The 15,229-nt window shown below is 47.3% G+C and overlaps 6 protein-coding genes across 6 annotated transcripts; all 6 read right to left on the bottom strand.

The window, feature by feature from the left end:
* Positions 1 to 488: 488 nt before the first annotated feature.
* Positions 489 to 1,299, bottom strand: LOC129720253 (uncharacterized). Its single transcript, XM_055671704.1, has 2 exons — positions 1,239 to 1,299; positions 489 to 1,183 (listed from the first exon to the last, which is right to left on the bottom strand). The coding sequence occupies exons 1-2, from the start codon at positions 1,297 to 1,299 to the stop codon at positions 489 to 491; spliced, it is 756 nt and encodes a 251-aa protein (XP_055527679.1).
* A 224-nt stretch (positions 1,300 to 1,523) lies between these two features.
* On the bottom strand, positions 1,524 to 3,260 carry LOC129720252 (uncharacterized). The gene has a single exon (XM_055671703.1). The coding sequence runs from the start codon at positions 3,258 to 3,260 to the stop codon at positions 1,524 to 1,526; it is 1,737 nt and encodes a 578-aa protein (XP_055527678.1).
* A 13-nt stretch (positions 3,261 to 3,273) lies between these two features.
* On the bottom strand, positions 3,274 to 5,680 carry LOC129720251 (uncharacterized). Its single transcript, XM_055671701.1, has 2 exons — positions 4,688 to 5,680; positions 3,274 to 4,608 (listed from the first exon to the last, which is right to left on the bottom strand). Exons 1-2 carry the CDS (start codon positions 5,678 to 5,680, stop codon positions 3,274 to 3,276), a joined length of 2,328 nt encoding a protein of 775 aa, XP_055527676.1.
* A 1,941-nt stretch (positions 5,681 to 7,621) lies between these two features.
* LOC129720250 (uncharacterized) lies at positions 7,622 to 8,432 on the bottom strand. The gene is made up of 2 exons (XM_055671700.1): positions 8,372 to 8,432; positions 7,622 to 8,316 (listed from the first exon to the last, which is right to left on the bottom strand). Exons 1-2 carry the CDS (start codon positions 8,430 to 8,432, stop codon positions 7,622 to 7,624), a joined length of 756 nt encoding a protein of 251 aa, XP_055527675.1.
* A 224-nt stretch (positions 8,433 to 8,656) lies between these two features.
* On the bottom strand, positions 8,657 to 10,453 carry LOC129720249 (uncharacterized). Its single transcript, XM_055671699.1, has one exon. The coding sequence runs from the start codon at positions 10,451 to 10,453 to the stop codon at positions 8,657 to 8,659; it is 1,797 nt and encodes a 598-aa protein (XP_055527674.1).
* A 13-nt stretch (positions 10,454 to 10,466) lies between these two features.
* On the bottom strand, positions 10,467 to 12,873 carry LOC129720248 (uncharacterized). The gene is made up of 2 exons (XM_055671698.1): positions 11,881 to 12,873; positions 10,467 to 11,801 (listed from the first exon to the last, which is right to left on the bottom strand). Exons 1-2 carry the CDS (start codon positions 12,871 to 12,873, stop codon positions 10,467 to 10,469), a joined length of 2,328 nt encoding a protein of 775 aa, XP_055527673.1.
* Positions 12,874 to 15,229: the final 2,356 nt, after the last annotated feature.

Below are 15,229 nucleotides of genomic sequence, written 5' to 3'. Positions count from 1 at the left end.
GATGTTATCTGGCAGCGGTCGGCGGTGGGATGAAGTTCGGGTTGACTGCCTCTCTCCTGGCGACGCCTCATCGATCGGCTTATCGGTGGCATCTCTCCGGTGATCGATTCTCGCTCTAGCAGCGATCGGGTCAATTCCTTCAGCGATCGATGGGTTTATCGGTAGCACGTCTTCGGCTCTAGCTCCAGCTTCGATATCGCTCCAGCTTTGCTATCGCTCCAGCAGCGATCGGTGTCGATGAGAAAATGATAGCGGCTGGTCACTCATTGTCTGCTCTGCAGTAGCCGATGTGGATTGATCGGCTTCCTTATGCAGCAGTGTGGCTCGTTCTGTGATATTGTTTTTTGTTAGCTCGTTCTGTGATATTGTAAGAGTTGTAGCGTTGGGGGTACTTGCGAACATCCTCACCCACCCAGAAATTGTAGATTTCTGAAAAGAAAGAAAAAACAGATCCTCTTCGGCGGGACGGGATTGTGGGTAAGTGTACGCTAAGCTTCCTCATCATCCGGAACTGGAAGCAAGCAGATTTTCTCCACTGGGCGTGTCAAATTTCCCGTACCTGTCTTCAGTGTAACAACACGCACTACGTTGTCTGCCGAGGGATGCAGCTGGCAGATTCTACCCATCTTCCACTTCATAGGGGGCAAATTTTCGTCCTTAATGACGACCAATGTTCCTTCTTCAATGGGGACGGCTGGCTTCCAACGTTTCGTTCGACCTTGCAGCTGACACAAATATTCTCGTCTCCATCGTTTCCAGAAGGTCTGCAGATGACGCTGCATTGATTGCCAATGGTTGAGCCGAAGGGTTGGCAATTGATCTACGTTTGGTTCGGGGATGGCTTGCAGGGACGAGCCGATTAAAAAGTGTGCCGGTGTTAATGGCTCCAAATCATTCGGATCGTCACTTTGCGGTGTAAGGAGGCTGGAATTGGGGCAAGCTTCTACCTGCACCAGTAGCGTGCTGAAATCTTCCGGCGAAAGGGGTGTTTCGCCTATCACTCTCAATTGATGATGTTTTGCAGATCGGACTGCCGCTTCCCAGATACCGCCAAAGTGGGGGGCGCTCGGTGGATTGAAATGCCAATGTATGCCCTCCTTGGCACACTCTCTGGATACTGCATCGTGGTGGTCTCGACTCCTTAAGACCTTCAAAAATTCTGACAATTTGTTACGTTGTTTTTCTGACAAAGTTGGTTCCGTTGTCGGAAAAAATATCTGAACATCGGCCTCGTCTACCCACGAATCGTCGCAGTGCCTGGAGAAACCGTTCGGTAGACAGATCCGTAACCAGTTCCATATGGACCGCCTTTGTACAGAGACAAATGAAAATGGCTACGTAAGCCTTTACTGCTGGCCGCCTTGGAAGTGGTCGAACGAAAACTGGACCAAAGTAGTCAACTCCGGTACGGGAGAATGGTCGTCAGATGGTCACTCTCGACACCGGGAGATCCGCCATAAATTGCTGAACAGCTGATGGTTTTGAACGGAAACATTTCAGGCATTTGTGTATAATCTGTCTCGCTAGACTTCTGCCATCCAATGGCCAAAACCGAAGCCTTGAGCGTGAAGAAGTCGAACGTGGTAGTATTCCAACAGCATGCGGGTGAAACGGTGTCGTGCCGGCAATGCAACCGGGTGTTTTACTTCATCTGGCTCTAACGAATTTTTCAACCTTCCGCCCAATCGTATCACCTGATCCTTGCTGATAAACGGGTTGAACCATCTCAATGGAGAGTTTTTTGGCACACTAGCTCCCTTTGATAACTTAGACCATTCATCCGCAAAACACTCCTTGTGTTGAACCTTCTCTTTGCGATGTGTCCGCAGCAACTTTATGAATCGCGAGCAATATGCTGTAACACGGATAAGCGAGGTGTAAGACGAGAATTTGGCAAGCCATGTTTCATTGAATTCATTGTTAGTAGAAACAACAGCGGCAATTACAGAACGACGTCTCCCCTCATCCCCTTCTTCTGCGCATAAGTTTACTGGAACATTTGGCCAGGAAGACATCTTTAGTTTCAGCCAATCGGGACCCTCCCACCAGAACGTGTTTTGTAGTATTTCTACTGGCAAAATCCCTCGGGAAATCAAGTCAGCAGGGTTCTGCGCACCAGGGACATGCCGCCATTGGCCACACTCGGTGATAGTTTGAATTTTTGCTGTTCGATTGGCCACATATGTGGACCAGGTTGTGGGTGTAGCCGAAATCCATCGTAACACGCAGGTAGAGTCCGTCCAAAAATAAGTCCGTGCCGCTAGGCGTATCGCGCCATTTACCCTTTCGAACAGTTTCGCTGCTAGTTCTGCACCGCAAAGTTCTAGCCGCGGAATCGTTTGACATTTTAGTGGAGCTATTCTTGATTTGGAAGATAATAGATGCACTCTGACCTCTCCCTCAGCGTTTATACTTTTCAAATATAGACATGCACCGTATGCCTTCTCCGAGGCATCAGAAAAACAATGAATCTCCACGGCGACAGGCTGTGGGATAATAACACACCGCCTAATACGCAACTCATTGAGTTGGGGAATTTGTTCCTGAAATTTCACCCAAGCCTCACCCACCGTTGGAGGCAGTGATTGATCCCAGCTCAGAGGGCTACCGCCGTCGTCGCGTAACGTCCATAACCTTTGCATGAAAATTTTTGCTGACGTGATAGTAGCGCCTATTAGTCCCAGTGCGTCGAAGAGTGTAGCTATGACCGACAGGACAAATCGATTAGTTAGTAGTAATTTATCCTTTAGAGTAGGGATAGCAAAACTGAATTTAAGTGTATCTGGCACAGGCATCCAGGCCAAGCCTAATGTTTTCACCGATGAGTCTGGATCAAGATTAATTCCTTCCAAAGCGCGAATGACCAATCCATCCTCAGGAAGGCCCTTTAATACGTCTGGAGAGTTCGAAGCCCACTTTCTAAGCCGGAAACCTCCCCGTGACAACATTTTATCTAACTGAATCCTCAGTTCTAGCGCAGTTTCTATGCTGTCCGCCCCTGTGATGACATCATCCCTGTAGGTGTCATGGATTGTAGCACTCGCCGCTAGCGGAAACCGTTCTTGTTCGTCAACTGCCAGTTGATGTAGAGTCCTGGTGGCCAGAAATGGGGCTGGTTTAGTTCCGTAGGTTACGGTATTAAGCTCGTAGGTTTGAGCTTTCTCGGATGGCGAGTTTCGCCAAAGGATGCATTGGAGCGGTCGATCTTCGGGACAAATGTTTATTTGGCGGAACATTTTCTCCACGTCGGACACGAGCATGACTTGCTTGGTCCTACTTCGCAGGATAATTGAACGAAGATCTTCCTGTACCACTGGCCCCACCAGTAAAACGTCGTTGAGAGACCCCAGTGGCCGTTTTACATGAGTCATCGAACACGACCCTGACCTTAGTGGTGGTACTAGATTCTTTGACGACGGGATGGTGCGGCAAGTAGCATCGTTGAACCGAATCCGTGTCGTCGATCCTCTGCATGTGCCCGAGTCGCCGATATTCGTCCAGAAAAGTGGTATATTCCTTTCGCAAATTTTCATCTCTTGCCAGTCTACGTTCGGTTCCCTGAAGACGTTTGAATGCGATGCTCCTTGAATCGCCCAGGTTGAATAGGATGTCCTTCCTTTTCGGTAAGGCAACGGTGTAACGCCCATCTGTGTTGCGTTGTACCGTCTGTGTGAAAATGTCTTCACATCGTCGTTCTTCTGGTGAATAAGTTCTAACATTATCCACCTCTTCACAAGCCCAGAAGCGAGAGATTAATGTATCTAGCTGTTCTGAAGTGGACACATCGCATCTAATTTGCCAGGGTTGGCTTGGTGCTGCAGAACCACCGCAAATTACCCAACCGAAGACCGATTTATTTAGTGTAGGTAGTTGCTCTCCCAACGAAATCCTTCGGCCAGTTTCAAAGAAATCAAAGAATGCTTCAATACCTATCACTAAGTCCACCCCATGGGATTCGAAGAATGCTGGATCGGCTAATTGGATGCCGCTCGGGATGTTCCATCTTTCCGTATCAATTGTTGTAGTAGGAAGACTAACTGTCACTTTTGGAAGAACTAGAAAGCTTAGTTCGCGCGAGAACAGTGAAACTCGAGACCGTATCAACGTTTTTAACCTCTGTTTTACTGTGGTTGAAGCTTGACCTATCCCGACGACCGATATATTAACCCGATCACGAGTCACCTTTAAACGTTGGCTTAACCGTTCGGTGATAAAATTACTTTCTGATCCTGAATCCAGCATTGCGCGGGCAGGGAACCGATTGCCATCATCGTCTTTGACCGTGACAACTGCTGTGGCCAGAAGCACATGGGAAGCACGCTGACGAGCTGCTCCGGATACCTGAATATTCACGGCTGCCATATTAGCCGTTTGGGTAGAGGCTGGATTGTCCGAGTCCTTGGAAGGTAGTGTATTATCCCTTGCAACCGCTGCAACCTTGGTTTCCTTCTCCCTTTGATTGAAATAAACTAACGTATGGTGACGACCTCTGCAGTTTCTACACGAATATTTGGATGTGCAATTTTTCGCCTGATGGCCAACTCGGAAACAATTGCGGCAAAGAGCATGAGTTTTTAATAATGCATCTCTTTCCACCACTGTCATTTTCTGGAATGTGTTGCACAAATAAAGCGGATGATCCGACGTACAAGCCGTACAGCGACGCTTGGTTGGAATTATAGCATACCCTAGCTATGGAATGTTTCTGCCTTGGATGTTGTTGCGGGACACCCCTAGTGTCAGTGCACCTGGATGGTAGGCAGTCCAAAGCCTGTACCCTACGTCGTAGAAATTCCGTCAAATCCGCTAAAGTATCCTGTTCCTTTGCTGATGAAACCTCTTCCCACCCCCTTCTAGTGACCGGATCCAATCGTGCCGTAAGAATGTTTACTAGAAGGAAGTCCTTGTAGTCCGCCTGTTGAACTACTTGATCCAGGGTCTGCACTATTCTCTCGAAGCCTTCAATGAGAGTATGCAGATCGGATACTGATTCCTTGGTCAGTGTGGGCAAACTGAAAAGCGCTTGAACCTGGCGCTTCCTAAGCTGTTTACAATTGTTGTACCGTTTAAGTAGCAACTCCCAGGATACCTGATAGTTGGCTCTCGTAATTTGCAGCGGATCGATTAAACTCTTTGGCTCTCCCTGCAAACACCCCTTGAGATAATGGAATTTCTCTACTTCCGGTAGATCTTCCTTCCAGTGAATGAGCGATGTAAACAAATCTCGGAAACTCAACCACTCATCGATGTCTCCATTAATACTTTGCAATTTAATTTGCGGCAACCGGACGTGGTCCATACCACCGTGCGTTGTAACATCTCCTACTCGGGTTGAATTTGCTAATCGATGTGGCTCTTCAAGCTCCTTAGTCTTGTCCACCAGAAAGGATTTGACTTCGTAATAACGGTCGCTGAATTCCATTCGCTCTTTTTCTAAACCACTAGTTTCTGCACTGTAGTTATCGTGTGCAAAAATCTCCACCATCACATCGCTAAAACCTTCCCAGAGCTCCTCCAATTTAGCAAGGCGTACCTGCACCTCGGTTGCTGTATTGGATTCCTTGAATTCTTGCATAAACCTCCAGATGTCATTGAATGATAATTGAATTTCCTTCATTCTCGCTGTAAGCGCCCTCATTGAAGACGCCTTCTTGGCCGCTGCTGAATTGGCCGTGGGCATTATGCTGACGTCACCGTTAAACCGATTAGCAAGGAAAAATAGACGTGGTGTAGTAATCTACGATAAATCCTAGCTTGGCTAGGCATATACTGTAAGCACTGACCGATAGAACCAGATGGTGTCACTCCAAAATTAACAAAAAATCTCCTCAAGCCTCGCGACGTCCCAGTCAACCGACAAGTAGAAAGCACTAGAACAAGAGATAACGAGAGCGAAGAGGAAACAGCGATGTAGTAAGCAGAATGTGCCGGCTTCGGCGGGCATATACCGTGGCAACTTACCACAGGAAAAATTATTTGCACAGGAAACAACCGCTTAGTCCTCCAGCAAACGGATTTCAAACGTAAATTGAAACAATCGCAATCACGTGCCTCTCAGGGCAAAGGCTCACCAAAGTTAAAGCAAAACGAAGAGGATCGATTCAAATTTAAGTGTATTATCTGCGTGCCTAGCCACGGCAGTACATATACTAAAGTTTTACCTGAGCAAAAAATATGTTGCGCTGCCTCTTCGATGCTTAAAAATGTTGGGAACGATCGACCAGTAAGTCCAATGCAGTCCGTTCACTACCGCCAGTGTAGCTTAATATCCGGGAAATGTAGTATAGCGATCAATTATTTCGCCAATCCGGCCGCACCAATGGTTGAACACAGCACTTTCCTCGTCACGGAATTTCGATAATCACTCAGGATGCGAATAATCAATTATTTTCGGATCACCAGATAAAGCAAGCATTAGTATTGCGAATCTCTCCCAGCTCGGCTGGACATATAGCATGCAAAGGCTTCACTAACCTGACAAACTATCCAATCGGCAAAGTCCAAGCCAAGCGGATCGATAAAGCGATGGCGTACACCAAGCCACGCTAGCACTAGAGTACGCTGCTCCTATTGTGAAGTTGAAGCGGGAGCAATGGCGATCCACCCAAGCCACAGCAACTTATAAGAAGTTGGCTCTTTGTGTGCCGCACTGCACACGGAAGATGGCGTTTCCCAACCACGCCAGTCCAATCAGCGGAATAAATTATACGCGTCGACTCTGTGCCGACGAATCCAATTGCGAAGCCGGTCCTGGATCCGGTTCGAAGGACCAAAATGTTGGGGGATGCTACCGGATACCTCCAAATTTCGATAGCTCGTTGTACGTTGAATCCAAATCCCAGCATCGAAGGAATTCTGCTACTCCCAGCAGAATGACCGAGTATACACGGATCCAGCGGCGCCTTTCTCTCCAACAACTAACACAGTTTCACTGATAACACCGATTTATTTAATACATTTTAGGAACTATTTGCTTAATTTTATTTTTCTTAACTGCTACAAATGATATTAATTTAACTTAAACGAATGAATTAGCATGCGGTTCCACCGCCCATGCTATCCGGTGATTGGAAGGAGACTGGCGCGCTGCTCCATCAGCGCTTTAATAGATAACGATCCTAGATGGGCCGTGCGATGTTATCTGGCAGCGGTCGGCGGTGGGATGAAGTTCGGGTTGACTGCCTCTCTCCTGGCGACGCCTCATCGATCGGCTTATCGGTGGCATCTCTCCGGTGATCGATTCTCGCTCTAGCAGCGATCGGGTCAATTCCTTCAGCGATCGATGGGTTTATCGGTAGCACGTCTTCGGCTCTAGCTCCAGCTTCGATATCGCTCCAGCTTTGCTATCGCTCCAGCAGCGATCGGTGTCGATGAGAAAATGATAGCGGCTGGTCACTCATTGTCTGCTCTGCAGTAGCCGATGTGGATTGATCGGCTTCCTTATGCAGCAGTGTGGCTCGTTCTGTGATATTGTTTTTTGTTAGCTCGTTCTGTGATATTGTAAGAGTTGTAGCGTTGGGGGTACTTGCGAACATCCTCACCCACCCAGAAATTGTAGATTTCTGAAAAGAAAGAAAAAACAGATCCTCTTCGGCGGGACGGGATTGTGGGTAAGTGTACGCTAAGCTTCCTCATCATCCGGAACTGGAAGCAAGCAGATTTTCTCCACTGGGCGTGTCAAATTTCCCGTACCTGTCTTCAGTGTAACAACACGCACTACGTTGTCTGCCGAGGGATGCAGCTGGCAGATTCTACCCATCTTCCACTTCATAGGGGGCAAATTTTCGTCCTTAATGACGACCAATGTTCCTTCTTCAATGGGGACGGCTGGCTTCCAACGTTTCGTTCGACCTTGCAGCTGACACAAATATTCTCGTCTCCATCGTTTCCAGAAGGTCTGCAGATGACGCTGCATTGATTGCCAATGGTTGAGCCGAAGGGTTGGCAATTGATCTACGTTTGGTTCGGGGATGGCTTGCAGGGACGAGCCGATTAAAAAGTGTGCCGGTGTTAATGGCTCCAAATCATTCGGATCGTCACTTTGCGGTGTAAGGAGGCTGGAATTGGGGCAAGCTTCTACCTGCACCAGTAGCGTGCTGAAATCTTCCGGCGAAAGGGGTGTTTCGCCTATCACTCTCAATTGATGATGTTTTGCAGATCGGACTGCCGCTTCCCAGATACCGCCAAAGTGGGGGGCGCTCGGTGGATTGAAATGCCAATGTATGCCCTCCTTGGCACACTCTCTGGATACTGCATCGTGGTGGTCTCGACTCCTTAAGACCTTCAAAAATTCTGACAATTTGTTACGTTGTTTTTCTGACAAAGTTGGTTCCGTTGTCGGAAAAAATATCTGAACATCGGCCTCGTCTACCCACGAATCGTCGCAGTGCCTGGAGAAACCGTTCGGTAGACAGATCCGTAACCAGTTCCATATGGACCGCCTTTGTACAGAGACAAATGAAAATGGCTACGTAAGCCTTTACTGCTGGCCGCCTTGGAAGTGGTCGAACGAAAACTGGACCAAAGTAGTCAACTCCGGTACGGGAGAATGGTCGTCAGATGGTCACTCTCGACACCGGGAGATCCGCCATAAATTGCTGAACAGCTGATGGTTTTGAACGGAAACATTTCAGGCATTTGTGTATAATCTGTCTCGCTAGACTTCTGCCATCCAATGGCCAAAACCGAAGCCTTGAGCGTGAAGAAGTCGAACGTGGTAGTATTCCAACAGCATGCGGGTGAAACGGTGTCGTGCCGGCAATGCAACCGGGTGTTTTACTTCATCTGGCTCTAACGAATTTTTCAACCTTCCGCCCAATCGTATCACCTGATCCTTGCTGATAAACGGGTTGAACCATCTCAATGGAGAGTTTTTTGGCACACTAGCTCCCTTTGATAACTTAGACCATTCATCCGCAAAACACTCCTTGTGTATTTGACGCACCCATACCGTTTCTGCTTCCTTCAATTCCGTGCTATTTAAAAATTCTGATTGAACCTTCTCTTTGCGATGTGTCCGCAGCAACTTTATGAATCGCGAGCAATATGCTGTAACACGGATAAGCGAGGTGTAAGACGAGAATTTGGCAAGCCATGTTTCATTGAATTCATTGTTAGTAGAAACAACAGCGGCAATTACAGAACGACGTCTCCCCTCATCCCCTTCTTCTGCGCATAAGTTTACTGGAACATTTGGCCAGGAAGACATCTTTAGTTTCAGCCAATCGGGACCCTCCCACCAGAACGTGTTTTGTAGTATTTCTACTGGCAAAATCCCTCGGGAAATCAAGTCAGCAGGGTTCTGCGCACCAGGGACATGCCGCCATTGGCCACACTCGGTGATAGTTTGAATTTTTGCTGTTCGATTGGCCACATATGTGGACCAGGTTGTGGGTGTAGCCGAAATCCATCGTAACACGCAGGTAGAGTCCGTCCAAAAATAAGTCCGTGCCGCTAGGCGTATCGCGCCATTTACCCTTTCGAACAGTTTCGCTGCTAGTTCTGCACCGCAAAGTTCTAGCCGCGGAATCGTTTGACATTTTAGTGGAGCTATTCTTGATTTGGAAGATAATAGATGCACTCTGACCTCTCCCTCAGCGTTCATACTTTTCAAATATAGACATGCACCGTATGCCTTCTCCGAGGCATCAGAAAAACAATGAATCTCCACGGCGACAGGCTGTGGGATAATAACACACCGCCTAATACGCAACTCATTGAGTTGGGGAATTTGTTCCTGAAATTTCACCCAAGCCTCACCCACCGTTGGAGGCAGTGATTGATCCCAGCTCAGAGGGCTACCGCCGTCGTCGCGTAACGTCCATAACCTTTGCATGAAAATTTTTGCTGACGTGATAGTAGCGCCTATTAGTCCCAGTGCGTCGAAGAGTGTAGCTATGACCGACAGGACAAATCGATTAGTTAGTTGTAATTTATCCTTTAGAGTAGGGATAGCAAAACTGAATTTAAGTGTATCTGGCACAGGCATCCAGGTCAAGCCTAATGTTTTCACCGATGAGTCTGGATCAAGATTAATTCCTTCCAAAGCGCGAATGACCAATCCATCCTCAGGAAGGCCCTTTAATACGTCTGGAGAGTTCGAAGCCCACTTTCTAAGCCGGAAACCTCCCCGTGACAACATTTTATCTAACTGAATCCTCAGTTCTAGCGCAGTTTCTATGCTGTCCGCCCCTGTGATGACATCATCCCTGTAGGTGTCATGGATTGTAGCACTCGCCGCTAGCGGAAACCGTTCTTGTTCGTCAACTGCCAGTTGATGTAGAGTCCTGGTGGCCAGAAATGGGGCTGGTTTAGTTCCGTAGGTTACGGTATTAAGCTCGTAGGTTTGAGCTTTCTCGGATGGCGAGTTTCGCCAAAGGATGCATTGGAGCGGTCGATCTTCGGGACAAATGTTTATTTGGCGGAACATTTTCTCCACGTCGGACACGAGCATGACTTGCTTGGTCCTACTTCGCAGGATAATTGAACGAAGATCTTCCTGTACCACTGGCCCCACCAGTAAAACGTCGTTGAGAGACCCCAGTGGCCGTTTTACATGAGTCATCGAACACGACCCTGACCTTAGTGGTGGTACTAGATTCTTTGACGACGGGATGGTGCGGCAAGTAGCATCGTTGAACCGAATCCGTGTCGTCGATCCTCTGCATGTGCCCGAGTCGCCGATATTCGTCCAGAAAAGTGGTATATTCCTTTCGCAAATTTTCATCTCTTGCCAGTCTACGTTCGGTTCCCTGAAGACGTTTGAATGCGATGCTCCTTGAATCGCCCAGGTTGAATAGGATGTCCTTCCTTTTCGGTAAGGCAACGGTGTAACGCCCATCTGTGTTGCGTTGTACCGTCTGTGTGAAAATGTCTTCACATCGTCGTTCTTCTGGTGAATAAGTTCTAACATTATCCACCTCTTCACAAGCCCAGAAGCGAGAGATTAATGTATCTAGCTGTTCTGAAGTGGACACATCGCATCTAATTTGCCAGGGTTGGCTTGGTGCTGCAGAACCACCGCAAATTACCCAACCGAAGACCGATTTATTTAGTGTAGGTAGTTGCTCTCCCAACGAAATCCTTCGGCCAGTTTCAAAGAAATCAAAGAATGCTTCAATACCTATCACTAAGTCCACCCCATGGGATTCGAAGAATGCTGGATCGGCTAATTGGATGCCGCTCGGGATGTTCCATCTTTCCGTATCAATTGTTGTAGTAGGAAGACTAACTGTCACTTTTGGAAGAACTAGAAAGCTTAGTTCGCGCGAGAACAGTGAAACTCGAGACCGTATCAACGTTTTTAACCTCTGTTTTACTGTGGTTGAAGCTTGACCTATCCCGACGACCGATATATTAACCCGATCACGAGTCACCTTTAAACGTTGGCTTAACCGTTCGGTGATAAAATTACTTTCTGATCCTGAATCCAGCATTGCGCGGGCAGGGAACCGATTGCCATCATCGTCTTTGACCGTGACAACTGCTGTGGCCAGAAGCACATGGGAAGCACGCTGACGAGCTGCTCCGGATACCTGAATATTCACGGCTGCCATATTAGCCGTTTGGGTAGAGGCTGGATTGTCCGAGTCCTTGGAAGGTAGTGTATTATCCCTTGCAACCGCTGCAACCTTGGTTTCCTTCTCCCTTTGATTGAAATAAACTAACGTATGGTGACGACCTCTGCAGTTTCTACACGAATATTTGGATGTGCAATTTTTCGCCTGATGGCCAACTCGGAAACAATTGCGGCAAAGAGCATGAGTTTTTAATAATGCATCTCTTTCCACCACTGTCATTTTCTGGAATGTGTTGCACAAATAAAGCGGATGATCCGACGTACAAGCCGTACAGCGACGCTTGGTTGGAATTATAGCATACCCTAGCTATGGAATGTTTCTGCCTTGGATGTTGTTGCGGGACACCCCTAGTGTCAGTGCACCTGGATGGTAGGCAGTCCAAAGCCTGTACCCTACGTCGTAGAAATTCCGTCAAATCCGCTAAAGTATCCTGTTCCTTTGCTGATGAAACCTCTTCCCACCCCCTTCTAGTGACCGGATCCAATCGTGCCGTAAGAATGTTTACTAGAAGGAAGTCCTTGTAGTCCGCCTGTTGAACTACTTGATCCAGGGTCTGCACTATTCTCTCGAAGCCTTCAATGAGAGTATGCAGATCGGATACTGATTCCTTGGTCAGTGTGGGCAAACTGAAAAGCGCTTGAACCTGGCGCTTCCTAAGCTGTTTACAATTGTTGTACCGTTTAAGTAGCAACTCCCAGGATACCTGATAGTTGGCTCTCGTAATTTGCAGCGGATCGATTAAACTCTTTGGCTCTCCCTGCAAACACCCCTTGAGATAATGGAATTTCTCTACTTCCGGTAGATCTTCCTTCCAGTGAATGAGCGATGTAAACAAATCTCGGAAACTCAACCACTCATCGATGTCTCCATTAATACTTTGCAATTTAATTTGCGGCAACCGGACGTGGTCCATACCACCGTGCGTTGTAACATCTCCTACTCGGGTTGAATTTGCTAATCGATGTGGCTCTTCAAGCTCCTTAGTCTTGTCCACCAGAAAGGATTTGACTTCGTAATAACGGTCGCTGAATTCCATTCGCTCTTTTTCTAAACCACTAGTTTCTGCACTGTAGTTATCGTGTGCAAAAATCTCCACCATCACATCGCTAAAACCTTCCCAGAGCTCCTCCAATTTAGCAAGGCGTACCTGCACCTCGGTTGCTGTATTGGATTCCTTGAATTCTTGCATAAACCTCCAGATGTCATTGAATGATAATTGAATTTCCTTCATTCTCGCTGTAAGCGCCCTCATTGAAGACGCCTTCTTGGCCGCTGCTGAATTGGCCGTGGGCATTATGCTGACGTCACCGTTAAACCGATTAGCAAGGAAAAATAGACGTGGTGTAGTAATCTACGATAAATCCTAGCTTGGCTAGGCATATACTGTAAGCACTGACCGATAGAACCAGATGGTGTCACTCCAAAATTAACAAAAAATCTCCTCAAGCCTCGCGACGTCCCAGTCAACCGACAAGTAGAAAGCACTAGAACAAGAGATAACGAGAGCGAAGAGGAAACAGCGATGTAGTAAGCAGAATGTGCCGGCTTCGGCGGGCATATACCGTGGCAACTTACCACAGGAAAAATTATTTGCACAGGAAACAACCGCTTAGTCCTCCAGCAAACGGATTTCAAACGTAAATTGAAACAATCGCAATCACGTGCCTCTCAGGGCAAAGGCTCACCAAAGTTAAAGCAAAACGAAGAGGATCGATTCAAATTTAAGTGTATTATCTGCGTGCCTAGCCACGGCAGTACATATACTAAAGTTTTACCTGAGCAAAAAATATGTTGCGCTGCCTCTTCGATGCTTAAAAATGTTGGGAACGATCGACCAGTAAGTCCAATGCAGTCCGTTCACTACCGCCAGTGTAGCTTAATATCCGGGAAATGTAGTATAGCGATCAATTATTTCGCCAATCCGGCCGCACCAATGGTTGAACACAGCACTTTCCTCGTCACGGAATTTCGATAATCACTCAGGATGCGAATAATCAATTATTTTCGGATCACCAGATAAAGCAAGCATTAGTATTGCGAATCTCTCCCAGCTCGGCTGGACATATAGCATGCAAAGGCTTCACTAACCTGACAAACTATCCAATCGGCAAAGTCCAAGCCAAGCGGATCGATAAAGCGATGGCGTACACCAAGCCACGCTAGCACTAGAGTACGCTGCTCCTATTGTGAAGTTGAAGCGGGAGCAATGGCGATCCACCCAAGCCACAGCAACTTATAAGAAGTTGGCTCTTTGTGTGCCGCACTGCACACGGAAGATGGCGTTTCCCAACCACGCCAGTCCAATCAGCGGAATAAATTATACGCGTCGACTCTGTGCCGACGAATCCAATTGCGAAGCCGGTCCTGGATCCGGTTCGAAGGACCAAAATGTTGGGGGATGCTACCGGATACCTCCAAATTTCGATAGCTCGTTGTACGTTGAATCCAAATCCCAGCATCGAAGGAATTCTGCTACTCCCAGCAGAATGACCGAGTATACACGGATCCAGCGGCGCCTTTCTCTCCAACAACTAACACAGTTTCACTGATAACACCGATTTATTTAATACATTTTAGGAACTATTTGCTTAATTTTATTTTTCTTAACTGCTACAAATGATATTAATTTAACTTAAACGAATGAATTAGCATGCGGTTCCACCGCCCATGCTATCCGGTGATTGGAAGGAGACTGGCGCGCTGCTCCATCAGCGCTTTAATAGATAACGATCCTAGATGGGCCGTGCGATGTTATCTGGCAGTGGTCGGCGGTGGGATGAAGTTCGGGTTGACTGCCTCTCTCCTGGCGACGCCTCATCGATCGGCTTATCGGTGGCATCTCTCCGGTGATCGATTCTCGCTCTAGCAGCGATCGGGTCAATTCCTTCGGCGATCGATGGGTTTATCGGTAGCACGTCTTCGGCTCTAGCTCCAGCTTTGCTATCGCTCTAGCAGCGATCGGTGTCTGCAGTAGCCGATGTGGATTGATCGGCTTTCTTATGCAGCAGTGTGGCTCGTTCTGTGATATTGTTTTTTGTTGGCTCGTTCTGTGATATTGTAAGGGTTGTAGCGTTGGGGGTACTTGCGAACATTGTTCGAAACAAATGTTGGATGAGGATGAACAAGCGATTACCTGATGTCTTTATCAAATATATAACTAAATATTGCCACAAAACGGTTCAACCAAATAAACGATACATCATTTTTTTTTTCAGTAAACTAACTTACTATTCACACCCCGTCTGCCTTTAAGCAAAATTGCCGTATATAAAGATGATAAATCAAGCTCTGTACTATTATAAACGGTGTTCACCCTTGGCACCAGTGCTGTACCAATTACCAGTAGAAGGAACTATTCTTTAACTTCCCTACCAATTCCTGCACCATTTTTTGGTTTCGCTCTATTCCGCTTTTTTCTCTCCACTAGCACTCCGTAGAGTGTGCTGTAAAATCTATTTGAAATCTTGACAGTCCGGTTCCGGCTCAAAGACGAATCCCAAGAAATATGACCACATGATGACGACTGCCGGCCCCCAGGTTAAATCACGCAGTTGAACGGATTGCTCTCTCAACTTTCGGCATGCTGAACTGCGGTAAGCTGCTCTCTACTTGTGGTGCAAATGCAATCACTCGGATAAGTGAGATTTTTC

The sequence above is a fragment of the Wyeomyia smithii genome, chromosome 2, assembly GCF_029784165.1.
Source record: "Wyeomyia smithii strain HCP4-BCI-WySm-NY-G18 chromosome 2, ASM2978416v1, whole genome shotgun sequence".
NCBI lineage: Eukaryota > Metazoa > Arthropoda > Insecta > Diptera > Culicidae > Wyeomyia > Wyeomyia smithii.
The sequence above is the reverse complement of the archived record's forward strand: the minus strand, read 5'-3'. Positions and strand labels throughout refer to the sequence as shown.

What these genes read in the sequence shown, in the direction of transcription:
- LOC129720251 (XM_055671701.1), bottom strand. Translation starts at nt 5,680, where the DNA reads ATGCCCACGGCCAATTCAGCAGCGGCCAAGAAGGCGTCTTCAATGAGG. An exon ending in AGAAACATTCCATAGCTAGG is followed by an intron (nt 4,609 to 4,687) that starts GTATGCTATAAT and finishes AACACATTCCAG; the next exon opens with AAAATGACAGTGGTGGAAAG.
- LOC129720253 (XM_055671704.1), bottom strand. Translation starts at nt 1,299, where the DNA reads ATGGAACTGGTTACGGATCTGTCTACCGAACGGTTTCTCCAGGCACTG. An exon ending in GGCACTGCGACGATTCGTGG is followed by an intron (nt 1,184 to 1,238) that starts GTAGACGAGGCC and finishes CAACTTTGTCAG; the next exon opens with AAAAACAACGTAACAAATTG.
- LOC129720250 (XM_055671700.1), bottom strand. Translation starts at nt 8,432, where the DNA reads ATGGAACTGGTTACGGATCTGTCTACCGAACGGTTTCTCCAGGCACTG. An exon ending in GGCACTGCGACGATTCGTGG is followed by an intron (nt 8,317 to 8,371) that starts GTAGACGAGGCC and finishes CAACTTTGTCAG; the next exon opens with AAAAACAACGTAACAAATTG.
- LOC129720252 (XM_055671703.1), bottom strand. Translation starts at nt 3,260, where the DNA reads ATGCTCGTGTCCGACGTGGAGAAAATGTTCCGCCAAATAAACATTTGT.
- LOC129720249 (XM_055671699.1), bottom strand. Translation starts at nt 10,453, where the DNA reads ATGCTCGTGTCCGACGTGGAGAAAATGTTCCGCCAAATAAACATTTGT.
- LOC129720248 (XM_055671698.1), bottom strand. Translation starts at nt 12,873, where the DNA reads ATGCCCACGGCCAATTCAGCAGCGGCCAAGAAGGCGTCTTCAATGAGG. An exon ending in AGAAACATTCCATAGCTAGG is followed by an intron (nt 11,802 to 11,880) that starts GTATGCTATAAT and finishes AACACATTCCAG; the next exon opens with AAAATGACAGTGGTGGAAAG.